Source organism: Protopterus annectens, chromosome 10.part0 (genome assembly GCF_019279795.1).
Source record: "Protopterus annectens isolate FY-2018-M chromosome 10.part0, PAN1.0, whole genome shotgun sequence".
Taxonomy (NCBI): Eukaryota; Metazoa; Chordata; order Ceratodontiformes; family Protopteridae; genus Protopterus; species Protopterus annectens.
This window is the reverse complement of record NC_056744.1, coordinates 1016978477-1016994369: the sequence shown is the minus strand read 5'-3', so window position 1 is coordinate 1016994369 and position 15893 is coordinate 1016978477. Positions and strand designations below refer to the sequence as shown.

Sequence of the window (15893 nt, the reverse complement as noted above, 5' to 3'; positions counted from 1 at the left end):
CTATTGCCATGCATTTGGTGAACACCCTGGGGGCTATAGTGAGACCACATGGCAGAGCCCGAAACTGAAAGTGACTGGCTCCCAGACGAAAGTGCAGATGATCTCTGGATGTTCTGGCCATATGGTAGTATGCATCCTGGAGATCTATTGAGCACATCCAATTGTCCTTTCCTAGAAAAGGAAGAATAGACTGTAGTGTGACCATCAAAACTTTGTTTTCTTGACAGATTTGTTCAACCTGCTGAGATCCAAAGTTGGTCTCCAGACCCCTGTTTTCTTTGGAACTAAAAAGAACCTTGAGTAAGTTCCGGATCATCTCTGGTCTGCTGGGACTGGTAGGATGACTCTCTTTTCTAACAGCCTTGTAAATCTCTATGGTTGCCTGTTCCTTGAGATTGGGTGGAATAGCTGGGATTTTTCACAGGGGTTGGAGCGGTAGTAAAGGGAATAGTATATCCTCTGGATATTATGTTTTGTACCCACCGATCTTTTGTAATTTTTAGCCAGGTGTCTGGGTACAAAGATAAGCATCCCGCGACTGCATCCAGAGATGGACAGGCAGGCCTCCTTTCAGGAGCACTGGTAGGGTTTGCCAAAGAACTGATCCCTGTCACCCTGGTTCTGCGGGCCCCCTCTGCTGTGTGGATGGCATCTCCCATTACTGCCCCCTCCTCTGCCTCTAGAGGGGGTTTCACCACGTGTGTCAAAGAAAGCTCCTTGGGCTTTACAGAACCACATTTTTCCACTTTTCCGACCTTCAAGATAAGGTCTGGTAGGAGTAGAGAAACGGACTCCTACAGCAGACAAAGTCTTTCCATCTTGCTCACACCCGGTAAGCGTTTCCTTCACTTTTGGTCCAAAAAGTGATGAACCATCAAAGGGGGTGTTTACAAAGGATGACTTGTAGGGCTCTGCAAAGGAACATAAGCGCATCCAGGAGTATCTCCTAAGAGCAATTCCTGTACCCGCTGCCCAACTCATTCCATCCGCTGCATATGAAATCAGATACATGGAAGAGTTTATAAGGGGAATTTAGGGTAGCAAGCTGGGAGGTTACCTTATGTGAGACCCGCCGCAGCTACCATACCTTAAAGAGTATGTCCCAACTCCTTAGGGAGATCTCTGTGTAGTCTGGTGAAATGTGTGAGATAGTTCAGGGATCGAAGAGTAAAGGCAGCTGAACTAAACATGCGCTTTCCATATCTGTCCATGACCCCAGAATCTCTATTAGGAGGATGAACAGATGTGAAGGTCTCCGATAGCTCCTTCTTAGTGGCTGCCGCCACCACCATAATATTAATGGGTACTCCTTTGGTAAGGAAAGCCTTGTCCTGAGGTGACATAATAAATTTATTCGGCCACCTACGGACTGGTTCTATGATATCCAGGGACGCCAACGCCTTTCGAGAGAGAAGGTCCATCAACTCATCGAAGGGCGGAGTCACCCAAGAGGTGGAGGGTTGAGACCCAAAAGCCTTCAGGAGAACTGACTCATCATCAGTAGGGTTAAGGGGATTCCAGCCACCCCTCTGTTTTAGGATTTCTAAGATATCACCAAAGGAGATATCTTCAGAGGGGGACTGTGGGGACCCTTCTGAATCATCTAAGTCAGTATCTGATGTGATGGATTCCTATGGGGAATCCAGATGCTTCCTCTTGCAAGTTCTCTTCCTGGGAACCACCTCAGAGGGAGCTTCTGGGGAGGTCTCGGAAGAACAGGGCTCAACCGTAGGGGGGACCTGAGACTCCGGGTCTCTACACTTATGAGGGATCAGTGAAGCAGAGAGAGACAAAGGAACTTTAGGGGAGGAGATTGCTGGTACTGATGATGTGGGTGCCCGAGGGGACAACACTCTCCTCATGCCATCAAAAGCCCCACGGCTCCAGTCTGAAGAGATGCCTGGATCTGTAGAAACAGGCAGTCTCCGCAGTGGCGAAACCGTGGGCTCTAAGCCCAAGGTAGGTACCATGCTTATCCAAGCTGAGGCCCCGAGTGGCAAAACTGGCACCAAAAGATCAGTACAACTATCCTCTCCAGACCCGACTGGTGAGTGTCGCCTCTTGCACTCTAAGGTGGGAACCGAAGAGGTCAGAGTAGTCGGAAATGAAAGCCCAACTGTTCCACGATCATCGGTTCCGAATATTCCAGCTCAGAAACTTTCGGTCGAATCGGAGGAGGAATCGAAAAAACGGGTTGAGCCTGGGTCAGTTCTGAAGCCCTAAGGATTGGACCCCTCAAAATTTTGGCTAGTGCCTGTGACTGTAAAAGTCTCTGTACCACTCAGTCCACATCCTTATCTGATAGTCTTGAGGACCGGAAAGCAATGAGCGATGCCTCAGACTGGAGAATAGGAGATTTTAAAGTGGGAGATACTGGCTCCAAGGGTGAGGACTGGCTCCCATTGACCACAATTACCTCCAGCTCCATAAGCTTAGGCGCCGAGGTGGCAGTCTTGCTAGATTTAGATGCTTTTGACGTTGATGAGCCTTTTCTTGGCTCCAACTCCGACAAAGATCTTGTAGACACAGTTTTTGGAGATTTAGTAGGCTTGTCTTGTCTAAGGCTTCTTGAAAAGAAGATTTCAAGAGACCTCTTGCTATCAGTTTACTCTTGCGTTCATGAAGAATATGAGAGCTAAAAGAGTGACAGATGGCACAAATTTCCTGGAGGTGAAGCTCACCTAAACAATAAACACAATTTGTATGGCCATCTGTAACTGACATCTTCTGTCCACATTTCGGACATTTTCTAAACCCAGACTTAACTTTCTCAGACATAACTCCCAAAGCAGAACAAACTCTAGTTATATATATAACAAAATATATATGTTTAAATATATAACACACAGCACACAGATAATATCTATATAAGAAATAACCCTAATAAAGGAGAGTCTCTAGACCAACTACAATAACTATGAAACACACCAAACTGTTCAACAACTATTATACAACCCTTACAAAAAACACAGGATTGAATAAAAAGTATTTGCAAGTAATAGCATTAATAGCAAAGATATATTACTAATGCCCTAATAAAAAAATGGGCTACATATAAAGGATAGGGAGTAAGTTATGTAATCTAACTCTACTATTCTAGTTCACGTATAGAAAAAAGGGCCTAAAATAAACGGCCTCAAGAAAAAGAGAAAAAAACACTCCAACAAAAACTAACAAAAGAGACAAGTGTCCAAAGTAGCTAACTGTAATCTAACAACTAACAACAAACAGGAATTCAACTTTTTTGTTTAGACAAATATCAAAAGTTTGACAATACTGGCCAGAGCTGTTCGATGAACACCCGATCTGTTGCAGTGGCAAACAAGATCTGAGGGAAGCACTATTGCATCATGGGATAGGGAGTAGGCCACAAGCTGTTTGAAGACCTCGAGCCTTAGCATTTGGCCAAGTTGGAGCAGAGGATTGTCTCCAAACCCATCAGTGAGAATGAAGGCGAGATAGAACAACTTCACATCCCCTTTTTCCACCTTTCTTTTAAATTCTGCAACATCTGGGACAAGAATGCCAGTCACTGATGAGCCTTCTGTACATTTTGTGTATTTCATCATAATTACATACATCCCCTGCTAGAATTCTTTTACTCATCCGAACACCTAAACATTGGAAGGTCAATTTGCTAGTTTCACCTCTGCTGTCAGCCTTTTAGCACTAGGTCTCCTAAGACAGTATGCAAACTGCCTTATCCTCACAGCTAATTAATTAAACTCAATATAAAATTCTGAGACAGGTGTAAAACACCCAATTAATCAGGAGGCTTCCCTCTCACTTGTAAACATGCCCTCTGAGATTAATGCACCTAAATTAAAATCCTTCCCTAATCATACCAAAATGTCTTATGCTGAGGCTGTAAATGAATCACTCCCAATTAAGTGTCAGCAAGAATCAGGCCACACTCATCCACCTCACATACCTGCAATAGTCACCTTAAGTAAAAAAAACACTCCGAATGTACCACTCTGAACCACAGTAAAAAGAGAAATGTTTTAGTGACAGCTGACTCTCTTGTCAGACACGCTGTTCACTCACATGACTGGAAAAGAAGAGGGTTACACCGAGGGGTCTACTTTATTTAAACAAAAGCGGAATCCGTCGAATACAAAGCCATCGACACAAACAGCGAAATGCGATAACGTCGAACACACAAAACCGTGAAATTTAAACATCGAAACCGCAATAGTCAGCCAACCCCACCGCCCGTAACATACTACCTACGCAAACACAACAACAAAAAACACATACATACACTAACCAAAACCCTACTAATCCTAAATTAAAGCACCAGATCTCCACTTGTAACCCTACACTAACCCCACATACACAACTATCTATGCACTACCCTTAAACCCTCCCTAACCCTAAGGTCCATAACTACCGCACACTTACCCTACAGAACTATACCCACACAAAGTAAATATTCCACACACACACACTTAACAAAACCCTACACTAAACCTTACATACATTACCTGTCTATGCACTTACCTTAACCCGCACCCTAACCCGAAGGTCCGTAAAAATTGCACACTTACCTTAAGAAGCTATACCACAGACTGGCCAACTATGACAATTCAACATTTCCGATTTCCCTATTTAGTGCGTTAGACATTTCCGCGTTTCGCTGTTTTATGTATCGACGGATTCGTATTTGACGGATTCCGCTTTTGTTTAATTAAAGTAGACCCTACACCGAGTAGTCTTTTAGGTGCCAGGATCTGTAATGTTACAAGGACTCTAACTCTTGATGGATCTACTTCATAACATTGAAATTTCATAATGTTGAATTTCATAACATTGAGACCAAAACATCTAAATCCCAACACACTAAAACCTCAGAACATTGAAAGTGTGCTTCATAACACTGAATACTACACTGCATATGTAAATAACATCTTCTCCACCTATAACACCTAACTAAACAAACACAATTTCTACTACCCCCTGCACACCCCCATGTGGGGGGCTCTGCCCCCCCCCCCCGAGACCCCCCGTAAATTAAATATACCAACTCCAAGATCGCACTACAGTGGAAAAAAATTTATTTCCTAACCTCAGTGTACAGTGAGGTTAGGAAACTACTTTTTTCCACTGTAGTGCAATCTTGGAGGTGCTATATTAAATTTATGGGGGGTGTAGGGGGCAAAGCCACCCACATGGGTTAGTTAGGTGCTGTTGTAGGTGGATGGGATCTTATTTACTTTTGTAATGTAGTTTTCAATGTTATAAAGCACACTTTCAATATTCTGAGTTTTCAATGTTTTGGGTTTTCAGTGTTTTGAATTTTCAATGTTATGAAATTCAACATTACGAAATGTCAGTGTTATGAAGTAGACCCCACTTGACAGCTAGGAGTACGACATGGTAGTGGTACATGCAGGAGTGAAAGACATGAGACATAAAAAATCCTGATGGACAAGCATAGGAACAATACTAGGCAAGCAATCACAGGGACCACAACAGGCCTAGCCATATATACCTTTAAGCAGTCACTTGCAAAAGTTCTTGCCACTTTGTATGAGAACTTAATAGTGCACACCTCCCAAATCATGCACATTCATGACAGCTCTGGTATAAACTTGTCTCTACCCATCCAATCATCAAGACTAGCCTTAAAGGCAGACAAAGTAGTACTTTGCTTGGCCTATAGCTGCAACTTATTCCACAGGCTGGGAATACATTGAGTTAGGATTAGGAACCTACCATTACAGCAAGTTTTCTTTATTTGTTGGTGTAGACTTAGAACAGTTGTTTGTAGAACCACTGGTTTTGCGAAGAAATAGAGGTAAAAAAAAAATGATTAGGTCTTTCAAGGCTCAAGAAGTGAAACACAGTTCACATAAGATAAACTAGTAAAGTATTGACTATAAAGAGGGTTGTGCTAATCTATCTTGACAGTTGTAGGACAGATTATGTCTGAACCTTCCATGCATGCATATTACAAACACAGCTAAGATACTAGTCCAGAGTGGTATCATTGCTTTATCTTGAATGATGTCACTACACAAAGAAAAGATAATCGTCTTCAACAACTGATTAAATAGTTGCTGTCATTCCAGGGGATCCAGTACGTCAACATTGGACGAAATGCTAAACAGTTCCACTTGCTTTGCTAATGATGTCATGCAGCTCGAGTTCGAAGTCTTCTGCATACTGGCTAAAGCTTTTGCTGCCCCTCCTAGTGCCTTTGTTTAGTCAAAATCCAGATGGTAGACATGCCAACATAACTAACATATCAATCTAGAAACAGGATCACATTAGAGAGACTCTTCTCAATGCCAGAAGTCTAAACAATAAATTGCATAATCTTGATACACTACCGCATTTTGAAAACATCAGTATTTGCTTAGTGAGTGAGTCTCTGTTTAAATGCAAAGACAGCACTCACTCTATATAGGGGTGCTGTGCTTTTCATATCTTCAGACCTAGTGGCAACGGTGGTAGTGTCTTCATATTTGTCAAAGAACATTACCTCTAGACAAATTCGTAGGGAAACACAAACTAAACTCAATGAACTTCAGATCACTTTAGATGGGATTAATTTTCAGTTAATAGCTTGTTATGTAACACCTTATTTGTCTCTTGATGAGCATGCAAAAGTCAATGTTCTAAATGATCTTATTAGCAAATGTTCATTAATTTGGGTGACTTCAGCTACCCTTTAGTAAAATAAAACTTTACTGCCGTAAAAGATATGCCCCCCAAACATTCCAGGGTTAGTAAACAAAGATTCTCCTGACCAGTTGTTAAATAAATCTACTGGAGGATGTAGGATTCTTGACCTTATTAATATGTTGCCTCTTGCACGACTCCTGGCCACAGACTTATGACAATCTCATTTACACTCATAAAAGCCTCTACAGCAAACCACAGAAAATTTAAGGACTACAAATATACCAACATCTAACTACTCTACAATGAAATATCAAAATTCATTCATAACTGAACAATGACGATGTATCTGGGAGGCCTGCAAGGGAAAATATAACCAAAGAGGGTAGATTTCTGAAGAAATTTATGAAGACATTTGGTATGCAAGATGTGAGTTCAGCAGTAGTATCTCAAGCAGAATTTATCTATTATTCTCCAAAATAGAGTAACTGGACTAGACTGCAGAAAATTATATTAAACAGGAATGCATGCATTTAATTAAAAACTTTGACACACATCCAATAACTATTTCAGATCATGCACCAATAATTACTAAGATAAGCATGCAGGGTAATGAAGTAAAGGTGAGACACTGGTGCATCCCCATCTAATTGCTAAAAAGAGGAATTTAAGGAATGAGTAATGGAAATTATTCAAAAGTTATTAGGGAAATTAGAAAGTACTCCAGAAGTTACAGCTAGTGAGTGAGATAAAATTAAAGTGGAGTTTAAAATAGAGTAGAAATAAAAGAAAAATAGATATGGTTAAGAAGTAATAAGAATTATTAAGAAGAGTTTACAAAGGTTTTTAAAGTATTAAAGAATAAGGGGATTCTCACAGAGCAAGAAGATGCACAATTGCAGAGTGCTAAAGAGAAAAATAAGGGAATACCTGGATAATATGCATGAATTTAGAATGAATGGTGTTAATCAAATACTCAGAGCACAAAAACGTTTGGCATTATGACTTAGGCAACCAAAAGCAGAAAGAGTTGTTGCTAAACTTAGGAAACCCATACAAGAAAAATAGGCAGTGATCCTCTAGAGGTATTAAAGATATTTTGGAAATTTTATGAAACATTATAAAAGCAGAGAAGTGGGGGAATCAAGAAAATGCACAAATCAAAATATTTATGGAAGACTTAAGTATGCCAAGGTTAGATGCAGATAAGGCTAAACAATTAACAGTTAAGATAGGAGGAGATGAGATAAAAATGGTGATGAATAACCAATCTGCAAGAATGTCTCCAGGAATAGATATTATTCCAACGAAAGTTTGGAAGTTAGGAGGGAAGAAAGTGATAAAGATCTGGAAGGCTTTGTTTAACAGTATGTTGTAAGGCAGGGAAGCAACAACATTCTTTAATACCTAAAGATGATAAGGACTCATCAGATCCAGCTTCATATAGGCCCATTTCAATTTTAAACCATGATTATAAAGTGTTAGGTAGTTGGGAATGGTGCTAAAAGATTAAATGAAAGTTTGGAATTAAATAAAAAGAAACAGGTGTGTTTGTATGATAGTGGTAAGGTCATTTGGGGAGGGTTAGGGAATAAGAGTCACAAGTGAAATGTATATGTTGGAAATATAATACTAACATAAGAGCACAATCAGGTAAAATTATAATGCAGAGTAATCACTTTATAACCAGTACAAAATAATTAATAGGCACAAAGTAGAACAAGCTTTCTTTCATTTTCTGAATGCAGGAACCTGGCAACTAGGGAGACAAAGTAACTGGCATACACAATGTAATTTATTGGTCATGGAAAAGGACAGTGGCCAACGTAGTACTCTTTATCTCACCAAGTACATCAAACAATTAGGAAGACCCCCAAGTACATCAAACAATTAGGAAGACCCCAAAGTTTCTAACCAAAAATATTACAGGCCTAAGTCCCTGAGCTACCAAGAGAAGCTGGAAGCTTTATCCTTTAATTTAATGTCTTACAGACTTTTGAGGGGAGATCTCCATCTCACTTAATGCTCCATTAGAAACCTGGTTGCCCTGAACGTCTTGTATCACAGCAAGTGCAATATCTACACCAATATTAGAACCAGGGACCTAAATCTTTATCAAGATATAAACAAATCACAGTGGCATGACATTTCTGTAACTCAGTGACTCCCAAACCACTGGAATAAACTTCCCCTGTATGTTAAGTAGTTCATCTTACTATCTTTCTTTAAATATAACTTAGACAACTGTATAGGTAGCCACATATTTACTCCAGAACTGGCTGGTATGGCCCTACTGGGAAAAAGGGATACAGAATGAGAGAGGGTACTGGAACAATGAGTATGTTTGTAAGATTTACTGGCCTTGGAATATCTCTAAAATCTATGAATTCCTGAAAATGGCAGTAGTAATAATGTTTATAATAAAATGTAATTACAGTACAAGTGTTTTTTTACAGGGCTGTTCCCCACTCCATACCTCTTGCGCTATTTATAGTCTTCAAATATAGATACTAGGCATCTGGCCAAGGAAACCATTAAGGAGCCTAGCTTTGCACAAAGCACTGTCTGAATAAGTGATTTACTCAAGGTCACACAGTAGGCAATGAAGGCGGAAGAAATCAAACCCTGCACCACAGGAAACAGCTTGGTAATAACTCATCATCTTAATCCACTGCACTAGCTGCCAGAACTCATTGGTCACCGGAAAAGGACAGCACACATTTGTTATCCCCTTTCCTAAGGTACTGAGACCTAGGAGTTAGAATTTAATAGTGGGTTAAGAGGGGGGAATTACTACCCCCCCTACTAAAAACATATGCATTGAAGTATTTTTCAATTTGCTGTAATGAATTTCTGTGAGATTAATTCAGCATTATCAGTTTTGATATGTTGTACTTCAAAAGGATGACGTAAATCTGCAATACCTTTTAGCAGTATATTGAATTCTTGGCTAATAAAAATGCTTATCTGCAAGGGAACAGCAAAATGCATCAATTGCTAAAGATGCTTTTCCATGTATAAAACATGTTTTTTGCACTATGACATTTTTATTATGCCACCAGAAATCAGAACATCAAGAAAATAAGTTTTAATACTTCACTATTGACAGTTTGTTACTACTGAATCAGTCTTTATTTATTTATTTGAATTTGTTTATTATGGTAATGTACTAATGTCAGGAGAACCATTGTCAGATCAAGTCCAGAAGTACAGTATCAGATAAGATGAAAATGTACAAATTTGAATGAAATTCTGTTAACTAATAGAGATTTACTGAAAACATCAATCAATGAGCATGAAAATCTATAGACAACAAAATATGAAACACAAACAAACTTACAGGATAACAGCATCTATAAAGTGACATACCAAAACTCCTTAACCTTAAAAAACTGCAAGACTATAAGAAACTTTGTAAGCTGAAGGTAAAGTAGATAAGAACAACTTAATAAAGACTTATGGACAATGTTTTGGGCATATTGTTCACATACTTTAAATAGTAAAATCACTTATAACAGAGTGGAACTATTTTTTTTCCCAACTCCTTAATGTGGGACTGGAGTTAAGTCAAAGACATTAGGGGTTACACAAAGCAAAAGAAGAACTGTGCACTTTACGTAATCCATCCAATATTTTCAGGTCGAAAGGGTCTCAATGCCACTGCTAAACAGTCCTCTGGATTTGAAATAAACTAAGGTGAAAAAGTGGTTCCTGAAGAAATTACTTTTAACTTGTTGGTATGAGACATATGTGCCACTTGTTTATCAGGTATAGAGCCTTACAGTCCCTAATTATATGGCATCTTGGCATGGTGGGAAGAAACCAGAGGGGAAAAAAAAACATCTGTTGATAGAACCCATGCACTGTAACACAGAGCTCTGCTTTCTTCTTCTTCTTTTGGCTTTTCCCAGTTAGGTGTCACCACAGTGGATCACCTGTCCGCTCATGACTGGCAGTGGAGTTTTACAATGTCGAGTTGCCAGCCTGGCACCCAGCCTTCCACGGAAGGCACACACACACACATGCACTCATGGCTAATTTAGAGTATCCAATCAACCTACAGCATGTCTTTGGGATGTGGGAGGAAACCGGTGCACCCGGAGAAAACCTGAGCACCCGGAGGAAACCCACGCAACCACAGGGAGGATGTGCAGACTCTGCATAGAAGGCACCCCAGCCGAGGATCGAACCGGAAAACCTCTTGCTGTGAGGATGCAATGCTAACCGCTGCACCACCGTGGCTGCCCTAACACAGAGCTCTGCCTAAACCTTAATAAATCAAGTGCATAAAAACAGAACTCTTCCAGATATGTCTCTCTCCTGCATTTTAATTGCCTGATGTAAACCAAGGCTCATCACAGGAAGGAGCCTTTGCACTGAAACAAAGCAGTGGAATAAACTGGTAGCTATATAGTTAAATAATCAAGGAACGGAAAAAGAAAAAGGGGTAAGAAAAAACTTGTTCCATATTTAATAAACCAAAATACTTTCACTATCCTTTCTTGTAAAATTCTCTGTTTTGTAAACCCTGAAATGTAACTCAAAATAATTAAATGTAAGCTGAATTACCTGCTGGGCATAGCTTAGCTGTCTGGATAAATCTTCTTCTGTTTTTCTAAGTTTTTCTTCCAAAGATACATTTTCATCCTAATAAAACAAAACACTGCAAAATTATCCTGGATACCACTTTATCAGATATAATTGTTCCCTTCACAAAATGTTGTACAACAAGGTACAGTGCAACTAGATTAAAAATTGCTGCTACAAACACCTCAGAAGAACATGCAAGAAAATACCAACAGAACCTGGAGAGTTTTCATTCTGGCGCAAAAAGCTTATACTTCATCTGGAGTACTGCATGTGGCTCTGAAGACAGTGCAACTGTTAAATATGTAAGCTTCAAATTTATTAAATCACTTAAGTACCCAAGCATTTCAACATTGGTACAAAAATAATACAGATAAAAACAACAAGAACATTACAAGCAACTAAATATTATTAAAGCAAAACAAATTACAGATTTCAAGGCAGTTCTAGTGGGCCAGAATGGAACACTTCTGAAGTTAATGAGATATTTAACATCAAATATTCATTGTTTGAAAGGCAAAATAATAAATACCATGTATTTACAACCACACCTGAACTGCCATCAACTGCCAGCTGACAGAGCTCAATAACTGAGGCAGACAGTATGAAACAAAAAGCTCTTTCATAAGACAAGGACCAAAGTCATGCAAACTCAAAAAGATGATTAACACAATGTAAAAATTACACAAAACTGAAGAGGAAGCTGGTGCCCTCTCCAGAGCATAGGAGTAATCTGTTAATAATTTCATGTAACAGTAAGAAATTGCTCTGAAGAGTTTTGCATGAGCTTTGAATGATCATTTTCAGCATCAGGAAGCCCAAGGTAGATGGCATTACATTAGTCCAATCAAGAGAAAATCGAAACAGAAATTAAAGCATAAAGATCATCTTGAGATGAGTGCTTTATCCTGCAAATGTACTTCAAAGGAAGGCAAGATGATTTTACCACAGCCAACACTTTATCCCTAAATGTCAGCTAATTATCTAGGGTATCTCCAAAATCATGCATCTTTGGCAGAAAGTCAAGATTGTTGCCACCATAGAAATGAAGTTGCCGAATCACTCAATATAGCAAGCATGGCCATGGTCTTGGACATATTAAATTTCAGTCAGTTTTTGCAGCGCTAAAAATTAATGGCCTCCAAACTGCCCACAATGAAACATATACTTGCCATATACTTCTAGACTAAGGAAAGGTGCAATCATTTGTCATTAGGATATTAATGATATGCTGAGCACCTCCCTCGAAGTAGATCCCCTACAAGTAGCATAATCACTGTAAAAATTAGTAGAGACAACATGCAGTCCTGTGGTACTCCACCTTCTATGAGATGGGAGTTTGAGGAGTTGAAGCCTGAGACTATCTTCTGGGTACAGCCTGAGACAAAGAAGGTAAAAAAAGTCAACCACAATAAGAAAACAAGTGATCAGTCAAGATACCATTACCAACAGTGTCAAATGCTGCATATAGAGATTGAGCAAGACTAAAATAGAATACTTCTTGTCACAATATCATTCAATGCCCCTATATAAAGACAGTCCTCATACTACGGTGAGAGTGAAAACCAGACTGATACCATGGAACCATCGACAGCAAGACGATACTCATGTTGCACACAGACATTTTCAATAAAGTTACTGTGAAATGGAATGTTCAAGATGGGGAGATTTATCAAGTTCATTGGGAGTTAAAGATGAAAAAAGAAGTTATTTCTTACCATAATGTTCCATCTGTGTTGTAGAGCTTCATTCGTTCTCATTACATCCAAGTGACGCCTCCAGGTGCATCTGCAATTACCTCCTACTGCTCCTCTAGGCGTCAAATATTGCTTGTTCATATTTGCATTAATAATTACAAAACCATGCTACATACAAGGTATCAGAATATTTTATATCTTGAAGCATATATGATGGCAAACACAGTTGTGTTGATATTTGACCTATGTTAGTGAGTATTTGTTAGAATTGTAAGGTGATAACTTCATTTTTTTAAAGGCTCAAGCCACGCCCACTGGGAGTTAAAGGTCTACACCCAAAAGAGCTGTACTGGAGGGAATGAGTTATGATTAGGACTTTGGTTTTGTCCTCGGAACCGACACGGCCCATATACAAGCCTGTGCCAGCCAAAAAACTCTCGAGCTAAGTCCTACCAATAGTGGTCCTCTTCCAGTCTCTTCAGATCAAGTTTGCCCACCCAGCACAAAGGTGTTAAAGGAAGATGGATAGGCAGACAAATTGGAGGCCCTGTCTGATCAGATACCCTAGCATATAACAGGACCCCACACTCCACCAGAAGTCCAGGTAGGGGGAAGGAGGGCGAGGAATGAATGAAAATCTACAACACAGATGTAATGTTATGGGAAGACATAACTTCTTTATCTGATGTAAATCTTCATTCATTTCTTACGATTAGGTCCGAATCCCCAGCTACTTGAGTCCTGGCTGGCCCTATGGAAGGATATCCCTGGGCACCATCGAACCAAAGGATGCTCTTCCCCTGGAGGCCATATCCAATTTGTAATGAGTGATAAATGTATGCAGTCTTGCCCAAGTGGCTGCTGCACAAATATCGTCCATGGAGGCTCTAGAGTGAAAAGTCAATGAAGTTGCTATTGATCTAGTGGAATGAGCCTGGACTTTCAAAGGCAAGGGTACTTTGTTTTGTAGATGGATGAAAGTGATAGCATTCTTAAGCCATTTCAACAGAGTTGTTTTGGATACAGCTTTGCCCAGTCTGGGGCCTGAGAAGGCAACAAATAACTGATCAGATTTTCTGAATGATTTTGTCCTGTCCAAATAAAAACAAAGTTGTCTATGCACATCTAGTGTATGTAGTAGATATTCCCCTTGTTAGAAAAATGGAGAAAGAAGACAGGTAAATCAATAGATTGATTAAAAGAAGACTCTGAGATAACTTTGGGCAGAAAATAAGGATTTGTAGAGTGAAACCCTTTCCTTGTGGAAAATCAAGTATTTTTTTTTTACACTGAAGGCCTGCAGTTCAGACACTCTCCTGGCTGAAGTGAGAGCAACTAAGAGTAGGGTCTTCCATGATAAGAATTTAATGTCACATGAATTTGAGGGCTTGAAGGGTGAACCAGTCAGAGTTTGTAAGACTAGAGTTAAATTCCAAGATCCTGTTGGAGGTTTAAAGGGCGGTTTGATATACAAGACACCCTTCATGAAAGTCTTACAGAATCGGGACATAATTGAAGAGTTGTTGATCCCATTATGAAAATTAGCAATAGCTGCTAAGTGTACTGTAATGGTAGATGCTGATGCTCCTGTGTGTAATAAAGTAGTGAGGTATTCTAAGATCTTGTGACTAGGCGATGAGAAGGCCTCAATCTTTTGTTCTTTGGCCCAAAGAGAAAATCTTGCCAATTTGCTGTAATACATTTTCCTGGTGGATGGTTTGTGTGAAGCTAGAAGGATTTCACAGACAGGGAAGGATAAATCAGTTTGCCTGGCAATCATTGGAAGTGGAGATGCCAAGCTGTGAGCTTGAGGCTGTGCAGGTTGGGATGAACCAGTCCTTGAGAGAAGTCCCAGGGACGGGTCCAAGGTCCATGGGTGGTGAACCAGATGAGGCCAAAAGAAGGGGAACCAGACTTGATGGGGCCAATAGGAGGCAATGAGGATGACTGTACTTCTCAAGCTTTGAGCTTTCTTCAGGAACTGTGGAATGAGGGGAAAGGGGAGAAAGTCATAGAGCCGGGGGCCAATCATGAATTAGAGCATCTCTTTATGACTCTCCCTGAGGGGGAATTAGGGCAAAGAAGCTTCTGCACTTGTGGTTGAGGGGAGATGCAAATAGATCACAGCAAGACTTGCCCCAGTGATGGAAGATTTGAGTCGCTACATCAGGATTGAGAGACCACTTGTGAGGCATCAGGATGTTCCTGCTCAAATTGTCTGCGATTAGGTTGGAACTCCAAGGAATGTGCATTGCTACGAGAAAGCGGTTGGAAGCTATCGCCCAATGCCATATTCTCATGACTTCCCGACATAAGGGGTACGACCTGGTTTCACCTTGCTTGTTGATGTACCAGACAACTGACATGTTGTCCGATTGTATTGCAACTGTCCCGGAAGGGAGGGAAGTATGGAACGCGTGCTACGCTAAGAGGACCGCCCTCAGTTCTAGGACATTTATGTGCAGGTTGGCCTCTATGGGTGACCAAGTGCCTTGGACAGTCTTCCCTTAGTAATGCCCCCACCCACCCTAACAGGGAAGCGTCCGTGGTCACTTTGGCCCTGGGGTGGGGGGGGGGGGGAACGGTCGACACCACAGGTTCTCTTCTGACTTCATCCACCAGAACAGATCGTTCCTGCAGTGATTTGTTATGCGTATTGCGTGTGACATTTGATGGGATCGGAGCGACCACTGGGAAGATAGGAGCCATTGTAGGAGTCTCATATGTAACCTTGTCAGAGGCACTAACCCAACAGTTGCAGTACTAGGTGTGCTGGGACGAATTGCTGAGGTAGAAGAGCCTGGATCTGGGTTCTTATCTTCAGAAGCCTGTGAGGATGTAGAGCAGCTCAGCATGATATTGTGTCGAAGAGTGCTCTGATGAATTCCAATGTTTGAGTTGGTAGTAGGTTTCACTTGCCCAGGCTGATCATAATTCCTAGCTCTAGAGCAATGCCTTGAGTGCATAAGACTGCCTAAATCC

General features: G+C 40.5%; 1 protein-coding gene across 1 annotated transcript in view; it reads right to left on the bottom strand.

Annotated features, from left to right (window-relative positions):
• SASS6 (SAS-6 centriolar assembly protein) overlaps positions 1-15893 on the bottom strand; it is a 1319564-nt gene that overhangs the window by 716569 nt on the left and 587102 nt on the right. Inside the window, exon 6 of the mRNA XM_044085777.1 lies at positions 11197-11274. Coding sequence (XP_043941712.1) covers positions 11197-11274 — 78 coding nt within the window. The remainder of the gene's footprint in view (positions 1-11196; positions 11275-15893) is intronic.